We start from the raw sequence: 23350 nt of genomic DNA on the forward strand, positions 1-23350 counted from the left end.
GTTTTCAATGACCATGAAATGGATAAGTAATGTTGAGAACACATCGTTAGTAGGTTTCTTAGAAACAAGAGGTACCTTATCATGGTATCACCACATAGCGAATGATCCCGTTTTGAGATCACGTTTTTCTGTAGCAGTGCACACTTTGGTCTACAGCATTAAACATCTTTTAAATGTAGAATAGTGCTTTAAAAAGGTTCCCAAAAGTTGCAAGGCACAGGAACTTTTAGGGCAAAAACATAACAAGTTACACTATTCTACTAGCAACTACAATTGAACAGAATGAACAAATATTTCTACAGACAAAGAAAATGGTATTATGTGCTTTAACAGTCTTGCCATTTCTTTTTAAAACAAGCTGCAGCCTGTGCCCACAGATGTCATGAAATCGAAGTAACAAGATCAAAGTAACAAAATAATATTTCAGAGACTTCTTACTTATTGGAAAAATAAAAAAGGAGAGAAAATATTTTTTAAACCACGACAGATTTTAGAAGATCGCGTTCTGCAAAAACATTACACCAACCTCCAAAATGTGGGAAAGGAACAAAACATTAACATAGTGGGTTACTAGCAACATGTAGTTGCCATAGTCCGTGAAACTTAATAAAATTAAATGTATTGATATTTGTACACAGTATTGCCCTTATTTTTGCCCATTTCACTTTAGGAAATCCTTCAGCAACATTAAGCGGAGTACCTTTAAAAAAACAAAAAACAAAAAGAGAGCCCCACCGATCTTTTAAAAAAATGTGATTCTCTAAAAATATGTTATAATTTTGAAATTACTGGAACTATGGGATCAAAAGGGGTCAGAACAAAAGCACGACGTACTGTATTCGTATATTCCATTTTGTGTTACTGTGCTTTACAGTTCCAAAGTGCGGGGAAATAGGAACAACGTTACGGGTCACATATGGACATTTCATGATGAAAGTCCACATGGGACCTGAAACGTTGATCCTCCTCTGCTCTTGGCTGTCACAATATATGGAGAATTGCATTATGAACTTATGAGTAGAGATGTACATAATAACTCCGTCCTAGGGGAGACCTGATTTTTGAAGAATTTGTCTAAAATGATTATGCAACCATTCAAAGAAGGCCTTGAATGGCTGAGAGCTTTCAATTACAACACTGTATGTGCCGAGTACGCTAGTGCGTGTGACTGCTTTTGTCTTCATAAATCTAAAATGCCCGGACGCTTGATCAGGTTTCTTCATTTGTGGGGTATGAAAGTGCCCAAATACGCTATTAATAAAATAAGGCTTTCTTCATTTGTCTTTAGCTTCCTGCAAGAGTGTTTTTCATATGCCGTACTGGTTGAGCAGCATCCAGCCAAAGTACAACATCCTTTTCACCAAGTATCTCCCAAAGTAGAGGGGGGGGGGGGGGAAGAAGATAAAGCGTGCATCACATACTGATTTTTTTTAAAAATCCATTTTGATGTTTGGGGAAATATTTTGTTTTCGATGGGCTACTCACCAGTGAATTTTATCAAATGATTTGTGATGGAATACCATTTACTGAACTTCTAACCAATGGTTTACAGTATTTGTGCGAACTACCAATGTAGAATTTGACAGCAGATAACCACTTGGCCCACCGTGTCTGCCCATTTCCCGATCTGATGTAAAAGCTCACGCCACATTTGGTCCTTGGCTGTCTTTCATATTTAGCCTTATATCTATCACAAACATGTGCAAATTCCCTTATTGTATTAGACCCTAGCACATTTGTTGGGAGGCTATTGCACAAAGCTACCCCCATTCCATGAAGAAGCCCCTTCACACATTTCCCCACAGCCGGCCACCCTCCAGCTTCAGAGAATGACCTCTTGTTCTAGCACTTCTCTTTCTCTCAAATATACTTCTCTCCTGTACTTTGTTGAATCCCTTTATATATTTGCAACTTATATCCCCCTCTCCCTGGAAGATGTACATATTACGGTCCTGTAGTCATTTGGGATGATTTATGCTGTAGCTCATGCAACTTCAACGTAGACATTTTTGGCACCATCTCCAATTTATTTACGTCCTGCCAGAGATCTGGTCTCCAGAATTGAACGCCATACTCCAGGTGAGGTCTCACCAATGATCTTCTGCTATTACTTCTCCCGATAAAGACTTTTGCAAACACTTTTCCAATATTATGAGTATACTTGAATATTGTTTTCAAGTACATGGAGTGATCTCCTGCACCCCTGAGCATTTACACCACCACTAGAGAACTCCACAGACTGAAGATGACTCAGAATACCAGAAAGCTTCCCAGCTTACTGTACTTGACCTTCAGCTGCACTGCTACAAATCTGCTTCTACAGAAAGGTAAAGGCAAATCTGTTAAGCAAAAATATGAATTGAATAGTTAAGTGGGACTGAACTCCATGCTAGAATAACAGCAGGTATGTTTTTGTAGTTGGGTTTACATTTGTGCTGGTTTTTAGTTTTAATGTACTCTTTAGCTGCAATGTTAAGTTACTGTAAACAGTTTGGTCACAGAATTTGACCAAAACCATCAGCCCAAATTCTATAGCCACCGCAATGCTGGTCCTCGAAATGTGATGTGCGAGTAACATGTTGCCAAAAAGAGCTGTATCTGCAGAAATCCATGACGGGCCGATGGATAAAATACTTTCATATATACATTACTCTAAAATGATACATTTTTCTTCTTTGATAGTGGGAAAAAAAAGAGAGAGAAAAAAAAACCTGCGACACACTACCAATCCAAATAACGAGGAAGAGGGTAACTCCTAAAGTAAAAAAAGTTTATTGGGCCAACAGCAGGAAGACCAACATGTTTCACGCAGGCGGCGCTTTCTTAATGTCCCTTCTGAGTTAGCCTCAATAGAGACATTTTAATACCTCTCATTCCTAGGCAAAAGCCAGCAATTACGTCATCACGCATCCGACGGAACGTCGTTGCGTCATCACGGTTGGTACACACACTTGATAAAACGTTCAAAACAACTTAATTTAAACAAGCATTGACTAAAAAAAATAAAAAAGACAAGATCTGCCACATTATTCCATGCAGCCCTTTCTTCATAAATGTGCAATATACTGGCAACAATGTGGCAAGATCTCATCTTGTTGGATTATTTTTTGTAGCCCCAGTTTCCCACGGACTCTATTGTTTGAAATAGTGAACAGTTAAAAGGGTAATTGATTACTAGACATTTATGATTGAAACAAGGAAAGAGAAAAAGGAAAAACACAGTAAGTACTGTATCTGAAGTGTGTCAATTTCATCTGGCAATAAACTATTAAAAATAAAAAAATAACACAATACGTGATCCCTGGAAGACATTAGTACTGTAGTTCTCATGCCTTGCTAACTCATTAAAATGAGTTACCCCAAGTACTACCAGCTGGTTGTTAATTTGTTAAAACAGATAAATTACATGTTTTTCAACAGAACACGTTTTTGCATTTACAGATATGGCCCATGTTATTTTCCTTGTGACAGTGGCTTGTGGTCCAGCATCCCCAGCAAACCAAAGTTTGAGGAACGCGAGCAACAGGAAATCACTGTCACTCGAGAGAAGGGGAGGATATAGATATACAGTATGTATTATATACATACTGTATGTATATATTATATACATATATACATACATGATAAACCAAAAACTTAAATGTGTGTTGTAAAATCATGTTTCAGTACCAGATATTTGTAAACTGCAACATTTCCCTTATTTTGATAGCACATGAAAGACATTCTGATAAGTCTAGTAAGTGAAAGGATATATAGACATATCTATCTAGATAGATATCTATCTCTATATGTATATAATCTATCTCTAGATATACATCTACATCTCTAGATATACATCTATCTAGATATATATATATATATATATATATATATATATATATATCTATAGATATGTCTACAGTATATATACATATATAGATGTATATCAATAAATATATATCTATAGATATATATCAATCACTCTATTCTATATACAGAATTTTTAAAAAGGCACAAACCCCTGCCTTTTGTTTAAAAGTTGATTTTTCTTGCCTGAGGCACAGCGAGATAAAGGGACTCGCCCAATGTCACAAAGAGCTTATTTATACTGTACTGGGATTTAAGGTGTTTATATAGTCATGTTTCTGAAATATATGTTTCTACTGTAGATTGTGTTTCATCAGGTCTCCATTAGTTGAGTGAATCAGCCATTCTGATAGGTCACCTTCACAAGTGAAACCCCATTCTTAGAATTTATGAGATAGAAACACCAGGCTTTGATGGGGCAGCCTGGATGTTCTTTAAAATTACACATTGGGTGAAAATGTATGTGAAGCATCTAATATTTTTCCAAATTAATTTGTGAGCCTGCTGCACCGTTAAAAAAAAAAAAACAAACAAAACAACATTTGGCATTACCTTGCTCATCTTCTGCAAACAACTTCAATGCCTCAAGTGCTTCATGAAAAGACCAATCATGCTCTTGGAGTACTTCTCTAAGCTCCTAATAAATGAACAGAAATAGCACTTTTCAGTCCAGCTTTTATCCAGTTAGTTACGGATCATGAAACAACACAACATAATCTAATCTGTGACAAGCATAACATAGTAATACATGGCACAGGCTCAGGCGGCGATGAACGTGTATAAAGATGAACCCAACGTCAATCTACCTAAACCCTGTGCTGCCATTACTATCCTGAGAGATGTGTGACGGTGTGTTAACAAAGCATTTCCATGTTTACATTACATAAGCTTAACCTTGAATGATACATTAAGAAATACTACTTAAAAAACACGTGTAACTGAAGTCACATCTGGATGTTTACAAATAGAATTTTAAGCAGCGTTTTTTAATAAATCAGTTGTGTAACATTAGATTATACTGCTTTTTTTTTTTGCTTTATGCCTTTTTTAACGTATTAACCTTTCTGGGGTTGCTATAGCGACTATTTAGGAAGTCACAGCACTTCCTCTTTTGAAATAGGCAGCCATTTTGCGTGCCCCGGGAAGCCGGATCTTCACCGATTGATCACGGGAGAACGGCAACTTAGATAATTGCATTGCCATAAAGGCAAGGAACTGCTGCATTTTTAAAACCACAAAATTGGCCAAGAGGAAATGCCCCTTCAACATGGCATAGAAAATAGGGTACCTTCTTTATTCTTGATAACTGCAGTTATCAGTCTAATCCTTATGGATACAGGATATTGCTATTTTTTCCTGGCTTTCAGATTTCCTTTTTAGAATTCGATATGGAAGTTATCGTGACAAAAGTTGAGCTGTTAGTACCAGTCAAATTTCAGGATAATAGTGTACCCTGGGCTATGAATGATGCATTTCAGTTCTGATGCGGGGTATCGCACACCGATCCCACGTTAACTGCATTGACTTGAATGGCAGTTCATGCCGGATCAAGGCGCGATACCCTACCCCACATCGGTGCTTCATGAATCACCCCCATAGTGTCATTCACACTACACGCCAGGGGTAGCTTTTATTCTGGTCATAATTCGCATGCCAGGTTAGTGATCCCTTTGTATGCTAGAAATGGTAAAACACTAATAAAATACTTTTTATTCAATAAGATAGGGCTAATGATATCCCAGTCATGTGCCAGCTCCATGTGACCATGGGAAATGTATATGGGCACAGAGTTGTCACTCATTTAAGACTAGGTCCCTCCAGAGTGGCGCTTTAAAGGGGAAATTCACAACAAACGTCAAAGTTAACACATTGCAGCAATATGTTTAATGGGTTATATTAATCAGAGTGTCAGCTTATTGTAATAAAAATCAGTTCTAATATACAAATGAAGAGGCCTCTGAAGTTTTGAAAGCGCTGTACACCAACATATAAAAAGACATCTGGTTGCAGGTCCACTCAATGTTAGTACAAACTAACCTGCACTTGTGCAGGATCAATAGAGCTACTAGAGGTGTGAAGTTGAGCATTAATAAACATTAGCAATGTCTACGGTTACATGGTAACCAAATGAGGGAGGATTACATTCCTCGTTTTCCATGTTTTTCTTTGCTTTGGGCAATTGCCAAAATCATGTTTTAATTTTTCTAAATAGTGTAAAAGGGAAGTCCCACGTCACGGAGGAGGGAAAAAAAAAGGAGGTCATTTACCAATATAACTGGCTATCATTGGAAAATGTAGCCATCCTCAAAGTGAAAATGAACTCCCTAGCTTATCAATCTTTTTGTCCTCCATCTTTACCCGTTTGGTCAATGATAGCACCCTGGTACAGTTACATGGAAAATAATAATTAAGGTGATAGTCTCTGAAAATGAGATCATGCAAACAATGTTATTGTGCAATCAACTAGAACATGTACCATTTAGACCTTGAAAATGCCATCAGCAATTTGACCTCATTCCGTATTAGTGTGTGCTAGCTAGGTAAGACTTCTCCTTGTGTTGTTTTTCATTGTACGCACTAATAATGCACTGTTAGATGAATAACTAGAGGCCTTTTCTGTAAATAAATACAGTTTATATAAACTGTTTAACCTGGACAGTGCTGGGGCATTTACTAAAGCAATCCACGATCTTGAAAAGCAAACCCATTTTTCATAAACTGCATTTTCTTCCTACGTTAAAAAGATTCTCTCACCTCTTTATCCAAGTCAGGAAAGTGGTTTTGCAGCTTCTTTACACTAGATTCTTGCTTATCCCAATCGTCATCAGATACCGAGGTCTCGTTATCAGACGTAAACTGCAGACCCAAGGACACCTGTGTTACATATGCACCTGGCTTTGAGTAAACAACCCTACAGAGAAGCAACATTTAAAGAAAAATCACAGCCTCCAAAAGAAGTGGAGCCAACCTTTATCAAACGTACCCGAATGAGAGGAATAAAACAGCTTATTTCCTTTAGTAGAAGGGCGATACACAGCTGCCAAAAAGATTGCAGGTAGACATAACATCCTTCTAACAGAGATGTTCTTAAAATCAAAAAGCTGTAGCTTTAAGTGTGGATTGTGGAGCATTGCTGTTTTTAAATGCTGTATCAAACGGCTATGAAGCAACATATCCAACCACACAACCGGTCTGTGGTGATGGAAAAAAAAAATATATATATCTTTTCACAGTCTACATTGCAGTCCAACTGCACATGATTTATTTAATACATACAACAATTACCACACTGATTTGAATGCAGAGACTGCATTTCAAAATTCATACGTTGTATCCATACCCCAGATATTGTCCTATTGTATAAAACAAGTGTTTGCTCAAACAAGTCTTATTGCAATCTGCAGAATCATATTTCTAGAGTTCCTTTTTGCTAAAAGATGGCTCAATAACAACCTGCAACACCAAAAGGTGACTATAGTACATTTATTTGACATTGCCCCTCTGAATAAATGCCATAAGAGCCGTCTATGCTATTTAACCACCTTTGGTAGCCTTTACTATGGAGATAACTTGATTTGCGTAGGATAAGCCCTTATTTATTGGACATTAAACTGTCATATTACTCCTAGATTTGATGTATGAACTTTTCCAGGTAAGTCACACCACACATACACAGTATGCCTTCGTGATTGGCAGCGTGGACACAGCCTAACTTGAGCAATCAATTTGAATCTGTCCGGTCAAGCTCACGCGGTGTGTGCGCGCCCATGCACGTACGATCGCGGGCGCTTGCCGAGACAGATAAAATTGTGTTTGAAGCGCGCTGAAGGGTCACATGACCTCCGCAGCCAATCAGCGGCAGCCACTGCTCAGCCACGCCCCCTCCCTCGCGCTTACCAAAAAAGTTGCCGGACAGCCGAACGCTCAAGCTTGGAGAGTTGGTGACATCACCACTCAAGCATGAGCGAGGTCAGCGGCACGGGGGACGCAGCCTTACAGCGCCATTAAGTAATACATGTTAAAGATTTGCAATATTTACGTAAACCCTTCTTTAAAATGTGAAATAGCTGGGTTAAGATTTCTGGTATGTTTAATAGATATATGATGCAGCGACGTCTAAGCTCAAAAAGTACGATGTAAAAAAAAGTATATTATATACAGTGTGTATACACATAATTCAAGAAATGTATAGGCACTCATTTTACATATGGAAAAATAAATACATAAAAATTGACCATACGTTTCAGTTCCCCAAAGAACAGTGGTGGGCAACTCCAGTCCTCAAGGGCGACCAAAAGGTCAGCTTTTCAGGAATATCCCTGCTTCAGCACAGGTGATTCAGTCAAAGACTGAGCAACTGATTAAGCCACCTGTGCTGAAGCAAGGATATCCTGTAAACTTGACCTGTTGATGGCCCTTGAGGACTTTAGTTACCCATCCCTGCGATAGAACCTCTCTAATGGAGAACCAAAACATTGTTAAACGTAAAATGAAGGTCTATACATTTCTTTAATTCCACTGAGTTTTTTGTAAATGCGCACCAACAGTATTTCATATTTTCTGAATAATTAGATTGTGAGTTCTTCAGAGCAGGGACTCCTCTTCTACAATGTTACTTATGTCTGAAGCACTTATTCTCATGATCTGTTATTTATATGAATGTCACATTTGTTACTGCTGTGAAGCGCTATGTACATTAATGGCGCTATATAAATAAAGACATACATACATACATATACAGGAGCATGCCAGACACCCAGACACAATCTGTCTCAGATTTTAATCTGGTCTGTAAATGTTATATACGCCTATCGATATATATATTATCTTACTGTGCATGCAATGTCTTGTATATACAGTAATGTATACCCTGTTCACTTAAAAAAAACATGTATTTGTAGCCATGTATTTATCATCATAGCTCTGTGCCCAGTAAATACTTGAAAACGAGAGGTAATTCTCAATGTATTACTTTCTGGTAAAACATTTGATAAATAAATAAAAAGTGCTCTGAAAGGATGTCATGTTAAATAAATACAACATAGCACTATACAGAGATATAATAAAAAACATAAATCAGGTATATACTACAATTATATGAAATGCAAATAGAATAAAAATGGAAGAGAAGATTCCCTGCAAAAGACCTTATAATCTAAGAGGTATGTTATGAAACAAATAGATGTAAGACTCCCAGAGAACCCTGCATATTCCCCATAGATACTCTGGTTATTAACCAAAAATTACCCCGTCGGTTTTTGTTTTCTTGGCAGTTTGGACATTTTTACTTATTTGGGAGCTGCTTTCAGGGGGTTCATCAAATTTCCTTTTGCGAGATGAAGCTTGAAAGAAAAAAAAAAAAATATGTTAAAAGATAATGTAAAGTACACAATAATAAGGAAGAAACTTGTACTGTATGTTTCAGAAAGCATTTCATGTTCACCTGAATTATTTCCCTATGGATGATTTTGTTTTTTACTCTGTACTTGTACTGATTAGTTTGAGGAGTTTACAAGTCAAAAGAGATTTGTGAACAATACACAACAATTATTAAATACAGGACACAATGGTCTGAAAAATACGCTATGCCTACTCAATATAACATGTGAACAGTCATGAAAGAATACCATAAGTTGCAAACCAAAAACGCCACCACCTACGCATCAAGTTAAAAAATATATAAATAAATAAGTTGTACAGAGAATCCTATTTGCACACTTCACCAAAAGAGCTGTGTGATTTTGAATTTTCTAGGGCACCTGTGAATAGCTTGAAAAGTAGAGGAAGAGATCTTCACGATTAAAAGCACCGTCCCGCTACTACCATATTTGTCCAATTATAGGGTGACCACGAAAAAATAAGGAAGCTAAAAAGAAAAGTTCTTTGGAGGATTGAAAAAAATAAATAAAAATATAGGCTACTATTACTTTCCAACGTAAATGCAGACACAGGCAGACCAGTTTCAGTTAGGTAACACTGTTCAGTTTCACAGTTCACTGGCCAGTAGCAGCATCATCGCCACTTTTCTTCACTTGAGTCACTTCCTACGCTATGTTGCGGTCGCCATAAAAGATCATCTTCAGAATCATCCATAGCATTTCTTGTAGCCATGAACAATACTCTGGGTTGAAATTCGATCTCAAGCATGAAGCACCCAATCACACAGCCGACTGACAGATGGTTTTCTTATCTTACCCATGGGAGAAGAATGTGGTCGCCAGGTCAAAGCCAAATCTGTGTACTTCCTTAATTGGTCTTTGAATGGTTTGTTAACAACCACATGAAGAACTTTTAAATGAGAGGTCATACCTCCGGGTATGACAACCAAATCTCTGTGTATTTGAGCAATTATGTTTTCTACACCTTGGGTTAGGTGTCTCCTAAATGTATCCAGTACTAGCATTACCTTTTTCTAAACATTATTGGTCTCCTTCCCCAAACAAATTTAAGTTCGTCCAAAACAAGTCTTTCCTCCATCCACCCATTTTCTTGCGCCATCACCTCAAGGTGATAACTTTTCTTTCAGCATAGTTTCTCTCTTCAAAATGATGTGTGGTGGAAGTTTTGTACCATATGCTAACACGGCTAACATAAAGTAACTGTTACTCAAAATTTCTTGTTTACTGTAGATTTTATAATTACTAATTTTTTGCCTTTATTGTGAACAGTAACATTCCTAGGCATACCAAAAAATATTGACGTTTGATCTGTATTACCCATGAAGCTTTGAGGATACCCATGCTTTTTCCTTAGGGCTATAACATGGCGTTGCGTTTTTCACTGAAATCCCGTGGCAGCCTCTTTGCCCAAGTTGTACGTCACTTCAGAGTTAATCCATTTTGTAGCATCATCCTCCTACACATCCTCCAAGCTTGCTTTAAAGCCCAATTCTGGTATCTTTCAAAGTTTTGCAATGTCAAGTCTTTTTGAAATGGAAAATTTTATGGGTTCGGCTGACCAACAACACTGGCTGGGTTTGTCATGCGTTCTCTCAGGACCTGTGCGGCTCTATTCTCGTGCCAGTCCCGTCCTGCTGGATGACGTCACATGTATCGGAGGACCCAGACTGCAGTGGTCTTGTGAACATTGCCTTCATTCAAAACGTTTTGCAAAACACTTGCTTCTTCAGGAATATCAGCAATGGAGGGGTTAGGTACAATATAGTCCCGTAAAATAGCCCTTTTAATCCATTGTAGTCTGGTATTAGAATACTGCACATAATAAACAGAAGCATGATCAATATGTATTTCATATTTTTAAACAAACTATTGACAATACAATGTCTAATCTACATTATATATCAATCATAATACAATATGCATAGTGTTCAGGAAAAAAGGGATCCCTTTAATTTTTAATATATCATATTTCTTGCTCAAACCCCCTGAAAATTAGCACAATTGTAGGTCTAACTCTATACGAAGCACAATGTAGAGACAATCAAATGTTAACTATTCTATGTGGGCATAATATATGGCACGGCACCCCAAATTCACCTTAGCAAACTTGATATCCTCTACAATTCAATATGCTGCTTTGCCCTCCAATGCAACTACAACACACATCACTGTGAAATGCTCAAAGAACTAGATTGGTCATCACTTGAGTCTAGGCCCAAAGTTAATCTTTCCTGTCTTGCCTTCAAATACTTTTTGGACAAGCTACCCGCCTATGTGAACAAGCTCCTCACCCCTACCACATGCAGCACTTATCTGAGGTCTGACTCCAAAATGCTGTTCATGGGCACAAGGTTCAACAAAGTATCCGGCCGCTCCTCCTCTCACCGTGCACCCCACAACTGGAACATTCTACCGGAGACTTTCACAGCCGCCACCAGTCTAAATTCTTTCCAAACTAAAGCTGTCTCATATTTTAATCTGGTCTGTAACTGTTACATATGCCTAGAACATATCTTTAGCTGTGCATGCAATGTCTTGTATATAATGTATAATCCTAATGCAAGTATGTATTTGTAACCATGCCCAGGACATACTTAAAAACGAAAGGTAACAATGTATTACTTCCTGGCAAAATATTTTATAAATAGATACACTGTGGTATAAAATATGATTCAAAGTGTGTGTTAACAAAGTCCTTCTGCTGAAATACACCTGATAATCGATAACCTATTGATCCAGCTGCTCCTACTCCTGAACGATACGTTGTTTTGCGAATTCATTATTTTCAGTCCTCCTAGCAATAATTTTTATCAGGAAACATTTGATGTAAGCGCTTTGGAACATAATTCTAGCTCTCTCAAGAACTTTGTAATGTTCTTATATTCCTTGCTAAACACCATTTTGTAACTATGTACTTGATGAGGTCATGCTGTCACCAATTGCAAAGAATATTTTTTAGATTATTCGGTATAAGAATTATTTGATAATCTACTGTGAGATTTGTTACTGGAAGTTTTATGAAAATTGAGTGATTTTTTGCAAGTTATGTCGAGAAATAGAAGAGGTCCTGTTTTTTTTATGAACACAGAGTACAGTATACACACACATGAAACTGAAGGGAAATTACCTGAAATAGTGATAAACTGCATGGATGCCGATATAATATATCCCAATGATGAATACACAGTGGTGAGGCTAAATGAAAAATTGATCAGTAAAATTACGCGGTGTAAAAATCACAAATGGGATTACCCTATGGTGCAGTTATAAAAAATATAGAGGTGGTACTGTTTTTCTGAATTTACAGTACATCAGCGGAAAACTTTTTGGATACATACATTACAAACCTTTGACTTCTAAAGGTGAAACACTGACATTGATCTCAATCACTGAGCCATATAGCAGTGTGTATTTGTTTTACTTATCTGTTTTTATTTAATAACGGTTCTAGTTTTTACCTTTTTATTACACCAACTATTTATATTTTTACTCCTATACTTAATTCTTTTAAATAGCTTCCATCTTTTTATTTTTCTTGGCTATATAGCTATATTTCTCATTTGTTCTATTTTAGGTTTCATCTTTATCATTTTTATCTGTACCACAGGACACAAAGGGTACTCATTTGTGATTTTTATACCCCCAAACTTTTACTGATCAATGTTTCATTTAGTCTCACCAGTGTGCATTGATCGTAAGGATATAGTACACTGGCATCCATGCAGTTTGTTCTCTATTTCAGAAAGTTTCCCTCTGCAGTAGGTTTCATATTGCTATATTTTTATATGTATTTTTTGTATTAGATTTATTATTTTGTATCCTCGCTCAAGATTAAGATGTTTTAATTGATAAGAGATATAGATATATAGATATATACACATGTAGACATTGTGTGGTCAATACAATAGAATAATAAACTAAAAACCATCATGCTTAAAGATGCATTTACTGTAAGTTTAATATATACAGAACTGCAATACCAATCTATAAAAGGGTTAAAAGGACTATTATAAACAACAGTCCAAGCTGCTTCTCTCCCCCCCCCCCCTTTTTTTAATATGTGCATCAATACAATCCACACAATAAGTAATTAGCCAAGTAGAGGATCGATACGTTCTCCTGTGATCGATTGATGAAGATTCGGCTCAGGGTTCACTAAACAGCAACAGAACAGGATGAAAGATGCAAAGTTTTGTGGGGAAGATCATGTGACCAGGCAGTAACTAGATACAATTGGTGCACTGCTATAGAAGGGGATGGGCTTAAAAAGTGGTGTGCCAGAGCCGGTTTCGGAAGGGGATGAGACTTTGTAAATAGAAACAAAAAATGCTTGTTCCATTATAATACATTAAAACATCATTTAGAGCCATTTTTAAAAAATGCTACAAGTATTTACTCATAAATCAGTTATGTACTATTAAAAAAAAAAAAAAACATACATGCAAGATATTGCTTGCACTGCAGCTTTAGGAGACTATTGCACCCCTTCCATTACAGATATTCCTGAAGATACGAGCGAGTCTACTGGGAACCCCTTGAATGACGGCAAAATTCACACCAGTGCAGTCTGGGTACTTCGTCACACGTGACATCATCCAGCAGGACATGACCAGTGGGAGGATAGAGCCCCAGAGTTCGGAGAGACAGCACAGCAAACCCCACCCGTATTGCTGGTCAGCAGGACCCATAAGGACTACATGGCTGTGAATTGACATGCCTATTTAAAGCAGCAATTCTGAGAGTGCAATAATTTAATTAATTTTTATTTTATTAGTTAATAACTGTTCATACACCTTTTGGTATATACACGTTTTTGGTGTAGGAAGCCCGAGACACAGAGCGAGCGACAAACACAGAGCGAGCGAGCGACACACATACACACAGAGCGAGCGAGCCACACACACAGCGAGCGCCACACACACAGAGCTAGCGCCACACACATAGAGCGAGCGCCACACACACACAGAGCGAGCGCCACACACACACAGAGCGAGCGCCACACACACACAGAGCGAGCGACACACAGAGCGAGCGAGCGACACACACAGAGCGAGCGACACACACAGAGCGAGAGACACACACAGAGCGAGCCACACACACAGAGCGAGCCACACACACAGAGCGAGCGAGCGACACAGAGCGAGCGAGCGACACACAGAGCGAGCGAGCGACACACAGAGCGAGCGAGCGACACACACAGAGCGAGCGAGCGACACACACAGAGCGAGCGACACACACAGAGCGAGCGAGCGACACACAGAGCGAGCGAGCGACACACACAGAGCGAGCGAGCGACACACACAGAGCGAGCGAGCGACACACACAGAGCGAGCGAGCGACACACACAGAGCGAGCGAGCGACACACACAGAGCGAGCGAGCGACACACACAGAGCGAGCGACACACACAGAGCAAGCGACACACACAGAGCAAGCGACACACACAGAGCAAGCGACACACACAGAGCAAGCGACACACACAGAGCAAGCGACACACACAGAGCAAGCGACACACACAGAGCAAGCGACAGAGCGAGCACAATAAACAGAGCGAGCGAGCACAATAAACAGAGCGAGCGAGCACAATAAACAGAGCGAGCGAGCACAATAAACAGAGCGAGCGAGCACAATAAACAGAGCGAGCGAGCACAATAAACAGAGCGAGCGAGCACAATAAACAGAGCGAGCGAGCACAATAAACAGAGCGAGCGAGCACAATAAACAGAGCGAGCGAGCACAATAAACAGAGCGAACGAGCACAATAAACAGAGCGAGCGAGCGAGCCACACAGAGAGCGAGCGAGCCACACAGAGAGCGAGCGAGCCACACAGAGAGCGAGCGAGCCACACAGAGAGCGAGCGAGCCACACAGAGAGCGAGCGAGCCACACAGAGAGCGAGCGAGCCACACAGAGAGCGAGCGAGCCACACAGAGAGCGAGCGAGCCACACAGAGAGCGAGCGAGCCACACAGAGAGCGAGCGAGCCACACAGAGAGCGAGCGAGCCACAGAGAGCGAGCGAGCCGCACAGAGAGCGAGCGAGCCGCACAGAGAGCGAGCGAGCCGCACAGAGAGCGATCGAGCCGCACAGAGAGCGAGCGAGCCGCACAGAGAGCGAGCGACACGCAGAGAGCGAGCGAGACGCACAGAGAGCGAGCGAGACGCACAGAGAGCGAGCGAGACGCACAGAGAGCGAGCGAGACGCACAGAGAGCGAGCGACACGCACAGAGAGCGAGCGACACGCACAGAGAGCGAGCGACACGCACAGAGAGCGAGCGAGCGACACAGAGAGCGAGCGAGCGACACAGAGAGCGAGCCACACAGAGAGCGAGCGACACAGAGAGCGAGCGACACAGAGAGCGAGCGACACAGAGAGCGAGCGACAGAGCAAGCGACACAGAGCAAGCGACACAGAGCAAGCGACAGAGCAAGCGACACAGAGCAAGCGACACAGAGAGCGAGCGAGCGACACAGAGCGAGCGACACAGAGCGAGCGAGCGACACAGAGCGAGCCAGCGACACAGAGCGAGCCAGCGACACAGAGCGAGCCAGCGACACAGAGCGAGCCAGCGACACACAGCGAGCCAGCGACACACAGCGAGCCAGCGACACACAGCGAGCCAGCGACACACAGCGAGCCAGCGACACACAGCGAGCCAGCGACACACAGCGGCGACACAGAGCGAGCGAGCGACACAGAGCGAGCCAGCGACACAAAGCGAGCCAGCGACACACAGCGAGCCAGCGACACACAGCGAGCCAGCGACACACAGCGAGCCAGCGACACACAGCGAGCCAGCGACACACAGCGAGCCAGCGACACACAGCGAGCCAGCGACACACAGCGCGAGCGAGCGACACAGAGAGCGAGCGAGCGACACAGAGAGCGAGCGAGCGACACAGAGAGCGAGCGAGCGACACAGAGAGCGAGCGAGCGACACAGAGAGCGAGCGAGCGACACAGAGAGCGAGCGAGCGACACAGAGAGCGAGCGAGCGACACAGAGAGCGAGCGAGCGACACAGAGAGCGAGCGAGCGACACAGAGAGCGAGCGAGCGACACACAGAGCGAGCGAGCGACACACAGAGAGCGAGCGAGCCACACACAGAGCGAGCGAGCCACACACAGAGAGCGAGCCACACACAGAGAGCGAGCGAGCCACACACAGAGAGCGAGCGAGCGACACACAGAGCAAGCGACACACAGAGCAAGCGACACACAGAGCAAGCGACACACAGAGCAAGCGACACACAGAGCAAGCGACACACAGAGCAAGCGACACACAGAGCAAGCGACACACAGAGCAAGCGACACACAGAGCAAGCGACACACAGAGCAAGCGACACACAGAGCAAGCGACACACAGAGCAAGCGACACACAGAGCAAGCGACACACAGAGCAAGCGACAGAAAGCGAGCACAAAAAACAGAGAGCGAGCGAGCTCAAGACACACAGAGCCCCAGCGAGCGCGTGACTCAGAGCACGCGCCCTCCGAGGGAGCACTCCCTGGAGGGCAGGGGCGGAGATGGAATTGCAACCAAAACCTTGAACACACTGAACAATCTGAATTTCAGCAGGAAAAGACAGCGTGGCTCAGCTCCTGCACAGTTAAATGCTCCAGACAGACCCGACGGTCTAAGGAAGCCCTCAGAGGGAGTTTATTTTAACCAACTGGCAACGTACTTTTACACTAAAAGGGACAACATACCCCAGCTACTTACCTACTATCCCACTATATAATAGTGTACTTAGGGAGATCTAATACTTTCAATAGCTGTGAGGCGTCATTCCAACACTTCATAGATTCTGAGGTGCCAGCACACTATATTAAATGGAGAGGTAATACACTGATTACAGTAGGTTCAGGTTCAAGTCACTGGACAACCTGTTATTGATCCTACATAGTGCATTACCTAGCTGAGATCTCCTTATTTGACCATTTAGGAGTCTCAGCAGTGTCTCATTGTCAAACAGTATTTTAACCCTTTAAGCACTGGTGTCAGCCATACATCTGCACACCTCAGATCTTCAGCTGACACGACATTTTGTGCTATTTACACTCACGTACACGTACACATCACTATTACCACGTCCGTGGTCAGGAGTGGTGCACAACCACAATCTGGGCACCTGGCTGGATTACATATCAGCCTTGTGCAAGGTTCTCTGGTTTTGGTGCACCTACCAGTACTTATTATACTGTGGCATTACATTTAAGACTCATTACCATTCTTCCCTCATATTACTATTCCCTAGGAGATGACTTTATACAAGTGTCACTAGGGCCAGTGAGTCTACATAGCACTGGTCATCAACACTGATTACCTACTATTCTCTTTAGGGCTCACTATACCCTTAGAGTCAACACAGCACTTGCAATCTATTTAATTCTTGTTTTAAACCCCATTGTTTTAATGAGTTCTTAATAATATCATGTTTTAATTTCATCATCATCTCACCAAGTGACAGAGTGCTATATAGGGGTTCTTTTCATCTCTGGTCTCACAACTAAAACCTTGAAAGAAGCTGGAGAAGCTTGAAAAACGCTTTACAATTGAGCCTGAAGATGAAAATTCCAGAGTAAGGCCTTACTTCTCATCATCCACAAGAAAGGAGACAAAGTAGACCCCAAGAAATACAGATCAGTCTAATTCCAATAATTTGGAAGATTTTTTCCAACGATACTCACTCTAATCGGCTACAGCAGACTCTGGACTTTCTCCAGCCTAGAAAGCATAAAGGAGTTTGCAGTGGATAAAACACAATGGACCACATCCAAGATGTACAAGAGGTGATTTCCTGGAGTAATGAATACGATCTACCACTCGGATTAGGATTTGTAGATTACGAAAAAGCATTTGATTCTATCACCTCAGCGGTCCTAGACGCATTAAGACAAAATGTTGAAGTGTACATTGATATTATAAAGAACGTTTATGAGAATGCCACATCAACCATTAGATTATATACATGAAGATACAAGTAAAATAAGGCTGAGTCCCCGCTGGCGCTGAGTGCGCTCATGCTTGGAGAGTGCTCCAAGAATGAGCGCCGGGTGTCCTTGCATTTACGCGCGCGCGGGGCGTTGCAGGTAGTTGATCGCGCTAGAAAGCAAGATTTTTTTGCTTTATCTAAGCACCGTGCGTGTGCCCGCGCACGAGCGCACCGCGTGAGCAGGGACTTACAAATATCTATGTAACCACGGCAAGCGCCGCCCGCTCTGCGCTAGCGGGGCCGCAGCCTAAGGATCAGCAAGGGAGTGCGACATTGAGAGACACCATGTCACCAAAGCTTTTCACAGCAACATGAAGAATTGTTCGAGACATTATATTGGAAAGAAAAAGGAATAAAATTAACAGTGAATATTTGAGTTGCCTACATTTTGCAAATGACATTATTTTTGCCAGAAGACCTCCAGCAACAAATTGGAGAAATTGCTAAAGTAAAACTGTGGGCTTCCCTATGAATCTCAGCATGACCAAAATGATGTTCAACAAATGTGTCAAGTCTGCAAAGTTGCTCGGGTATGGAAGTGAAATTTGGGCCCTAAATGTGAAGATAATTCAGAAGCTTCAGACAAAACAAAAAAGTATGGAGAGATGTATGTTGGGTATTACCTGAAGAGATAGTAAAAAGAATGAATGGGTTCAAAACAAAAAAGTCTGACATAACCGCAAGGGTGAAAAATTAAAATGGCAGTGTGTTGGACAAAAATGATACTCAAGTGGTTTGACAGAATAAAAGCGCGAGATGACAACCAAAAGAAAGACGGGAGGATGAAATCAGAACATTTACTGGAGGAACATGGGGAAAAGAGGCTTGGTGCCGCAGTATCTGAAATATAATTGGGGAGGCCTTCATCTGATATTGGATCTGCAAGAGCAGAAGATTATGATGATGGAGATAGAGATTTTCCAATTTTATAGCCATAAAGAATTCCTTTTTATTTACTTCCATCGTCTGCTATGGCTTTATTATATCTGCTCTAGGCCCCAAATACACTACATCCATTTCACGTATACCCTACCTTTCTTGGATCTGACAAACTAAGAGAATGTTTGCAAACTTGCGATTATCAAATAAAACAGATTTGTGGGAGGGGGAGCTAGCCTTTACCAGCAAAGAAACAATGTAGAGTGACATTGAAGCTAGAGGCAATTGCATATGTAATGCAAGATATTGTGGGGCTCAACTCCGTGAAGCAGAGCAGTCAACAGCTGTGCCCTGGCGAAAGTTCTTCTGCAGCAGCTGCAATCTTTCCTGTGTTGGCACCAGTGGTGGATTAGTCTGCCATAGAGGACTGGTGCAAGAATGTAAACATTTTCGAGCTCTGTACACACACACACTGTATGTATGTACATACATACATACATACATACATGTATGTATGTATGTATGTATGTATGTATATATCTATACACACACACACACACACACACACACACACACACACACACACTATTTCAAGGAAATACCTTCCACTGTCTCTCAAGAGGGAAGTGTTCAACCAGTGTATTATGCCTGTGCTTACATACGATGTGAAAATGTCTCTAAATGTATATATAATTCAGAAGATTTAGACAACTCAAAAATATGTAGGCAGGATATTACCCAAAGGGACAGGAAAAACAATGAATAGGTTTGAAAGCAAATAAGGCTAGGAATAAATAGCAAGGTTTGAATACCAGATATATAAGTGTGGTTCAGTTAGCCATTAGGTACAGGTAAGCAATCGCTCCCAACACTGTGAGAGGACAATTGCCACTAAAAGCCATGTGGCAAAAATAATAAATCATTTATTGATATACAAAATGACACACAACATAAAGCGCATGCTCTAAACTAACTTTAAAAACAATTCAAATGTAAATGTAACGGGTGACAGTCACATGTGTAGCGATCAGGAGCAGTTACCATCTAAATCTTGAGTAGATTCACTCAGCACACAAATGGTTAATAGAGAGTGAGACAAATGACTACTGCTGAGTTAATCTCTACTCTCGATGGTACACTGATGTGTGCAGGCTATGGTGTAAGGTTAATACCACAGTAATAACTAGTAGGATTAACGTGGGCATCCAGATGCAGCCAAACAATCAATTATCACTTTAGCTGTGTTTGGGTACTCCCACAGAGCCTGCCGCACAATGCCACTCCACAAGCCGTCAGAGAAAAATATGCTGCACAAACCTGATCACTCACACAGCAGGGCATATACACATATTTCTAATCTAGATACATCCGTGCATAGTGAATATTGGGTAACCCGCAGTTCTAATACACAGCAGGGCACCAACACGTTACTTCTGATCCAGATCAGTATGTATTTGCTGTGTAATACATAACCCGCAACATAGCCCATAGCCCGACGTACGTTTCCCACCTTGAGAAAGCGCTGGTCCCCTTACGCGCGAAACGTACGTCGGCATGACGTCATCGCGTTGACGTCGTAGAGGAGGCAGTAATCGGGTGAGATCAGTCCTAACATTGGGAAGTTGCGGGCTATGTATTAAACAGCAAATACATACTGATCTGGATCAGAAGTAACGTGTTGGTGCCCTGCTGTGTATTAGAACTGCGGGTTACCCAATATTCACTATGCACGGATGTATCTAGATTAGAAATATGTGTATATGCCCTGCTGTGTGAGTGATCAGGTTTGTGCAGCATATTTTTCTCTGACGGCTTGTGGAGTGGCATTGTGCGGCAGGATCTGTGGGAGTACCCAAACAGAGCTAAAGTGATAGTTGATTGTTTGGCTGCATCTGGATTCCCACGTTAATCCTACTAGTTATTACAGGCATACCCCGCATTAACGTACGCAATGGGACCGGAGCATGTATGTAAAGCGAAAATGTACTTAAAGTGAAGCACTACCTTTTCCCACTTATCGATGCATGTACTGTACTGCAATCATTATATACGTGCATAACTGATGTAAATAACGCATTTGTAACAGGCTCTATAGTCTCCCTGCTTGCGCACAGCTTCGGTACAGGTATGGAGCCGGTATTGTTGTTCAGGATGTGATGACAGGCGCATGCGTGAGCTGCCGTTTGCCTATTGGGCGATATGTACTTACTCGCGAGTGTACTTAAAGTGAGTGTACTTAAAGCGGGGTATGCCTGTACTCTGGTATTAACCTTACACCATAGCCTGCACACATCAGTGTACCATAGAGAGTAGAGATTAACTCAGCAGTAGTCATTTGTCTCACTCTCTATTAACCATTTGTGTGCTGAGTGAATCTACTCAAGATTTAGATGGTAACTGCTCCTGATCGCTACACATGTGACTGTCACCCGTTACATTTACATTTTAATTGTTTTTAAAGTTAGTTTAGAGCATGCGCTTTATGTTGTGTGTCATTTTGTATATCAATAAATGATTTATTATTTTTGCCACATGGCTTTTAGTGGCAATTGTCCTCTCACAGTGTTGGGAGCGATTGCTTACCTGTACCTAATGGCTAACTGAACCACACTTATATATCTGGTATTCAAACCTTGCTATTTATTCCTAGCCTTGTGTGCAGCTAATGAGGATCTTTGAGGAGGATTCTGTGCCTCCTTTTGTATGTTTCTGTCTGTTCACACTATCCTCTTTGCACCGGCAGGATAACCATATATATATGAAGATTTAATATATAACTTCATAGTATTGTGAGCGGTAGATCACAAGTTATGTATACTTGAAAGCAAATAAGTCTGTGACCATCACATGGGTAAAGTAATTAAAAGAGCAGTGAGCCAGACATATCGCAAGAAGAAAAAAGACCATTAATGGCCAAAAATGATACTCAACTGGTTTCCAAAGAATATCAAAAAACAAAGATGATCAAAACTAAGATGGGAAAAAAAGAGGCTGGCAACCGCATTACCTGAAAGATCATTGGCGATGCCTACAGCAAGCAAGGGCTGATGATAATGGAGAAAGGTGTGTGTGTATGTATGTATGTATGTATGTATGTATGTATGTATGTATGTATGTATGTATGTATGTATGCATGCATGCATGCATGCAAAGCATTACATACAGATCCAACAGATGCTCTTCCAGTAGTGGGTAGACCAGGGATGAAGATCATGTAGAAAAGGTGTGAGTGTTTAACACCCATTACATACATATATAGCAGATGTTATGTGCCTTTTACCACGCTCCATTTGTTCAATGCAGCAGTGGTAGATCGCACACTAAACATTGTGAAAGCAGCAGCACAATATCATACGATAACAGTTGCAATAATGTCCGCTATACACACACACAAAATTCGTTGGATCTCATTCACACAAGCTTATATTTTCTCTTTAATCCCCACAACATTCAAAATAAACTACAAGATTTTAGCCTGAACTTCCCCATACAGCTGCTGTAGGGGCCTGTAATGTACAAGTGTTTTGTACCATGCACTGTTGACGTCTACCCAAACAAATGAACTAAAGAGATACTAGTAAAAAAAAAAGCCACATCACAAAAATGTATTTAGGTCTAGGAAGACATCACTACAATATATATTTTTCTTTTTTTTTTTTAAATACAGTACACCAAAGAAAGTCATGTCAAACTTGTCCATGTCTAACCAGGGCTTTTGTACATGACAAGATAATGATGCACTCAACTGATAGAAAAAAATGCTGAACCCTATATTTTGATTTAGAGGGGAAATTCCTTCATCGCTTTGATCATCTTCTTAACCTAAGGACATACCGGAGGCAAACATGTTGCTATGTCTAAGAAACGAAAAAATACTTTCCGTGCATTCATTTAAAGTAATGTTTGGCTTAATCACAGACTAGTTTGCACTAGAAGAATATTACTTTTTCAAATCACTAAAAGGGAATATAAAACAGCAAACCGTAAAGTATCTGGAGTTCACAAGCTAACTGTGCCCTATCCTGGAGCTGTTGTGCCCCACATTATCCATCTTAGCTCATATAACATTTTATATATACCATTTTATATGTTGTGATACTGTATGATTCAAAACATTCACAAACAGGTGTTAAACGAAGCTTCCACGTTTTAAAAGGTAAAAAAAAACTTTAAATGCCTAAAGTTAGATCACCTTTGCCATTAAATCTAGACATGCCTTCTCCTGCCTTAAATC

The 23350-nt window shown here is 40.9% G+C and overlaps 1 protein-coding gene across 3 annotated transcripts in view; it reads right to left on the bottom strand.

Annotated features, from left to right (window-relative positions):
* The window catches only part of SMARCAD1 (SNF2 related chromatin remodeling ATPase with DExD box 1), a 113401-nt gene that overhangs the window by 54155 nt on the left and 35896 nt on the right, over positions 1-23350 (bottom strand). For 2 of the 3 annotated variants that reach the window (XM_075609912.1, XM_075609921.1), the window contains exons 6-8: positions 9094-9188; positions 6601-6720; positions 4399-4483 (exon numbers count right to left, since the gene is read on the bottom strand). In XM_075609912.1, coding sequence (XP_075466027.1) covers positions 4399-4483; positions 6601-6720; positions 9094-9188 — 300 coding nt within the window. The remainder of the gene's footprint in view (positions 1-4398; positions 4484-6600; positions 6721-9093; positions 9189-23350) is intronic. The other variant, XM_075609929.1, reaches the window with a different exon arrangement.

Source organism: Ascaphus truei, chromosome 1 (genome assembly GCF_040206685.1).
Source record: "Ascaphus truei isolate aAscTru1 chromosome 1, aAscTru1.hap1, whole genome shotgun sequence".
Lineage (NCBI taxonomy): Eukaryota > Metazoa > Chordata > Amphibia > Anura > Ascaphidae > Ascaphus > Ascaphus truei.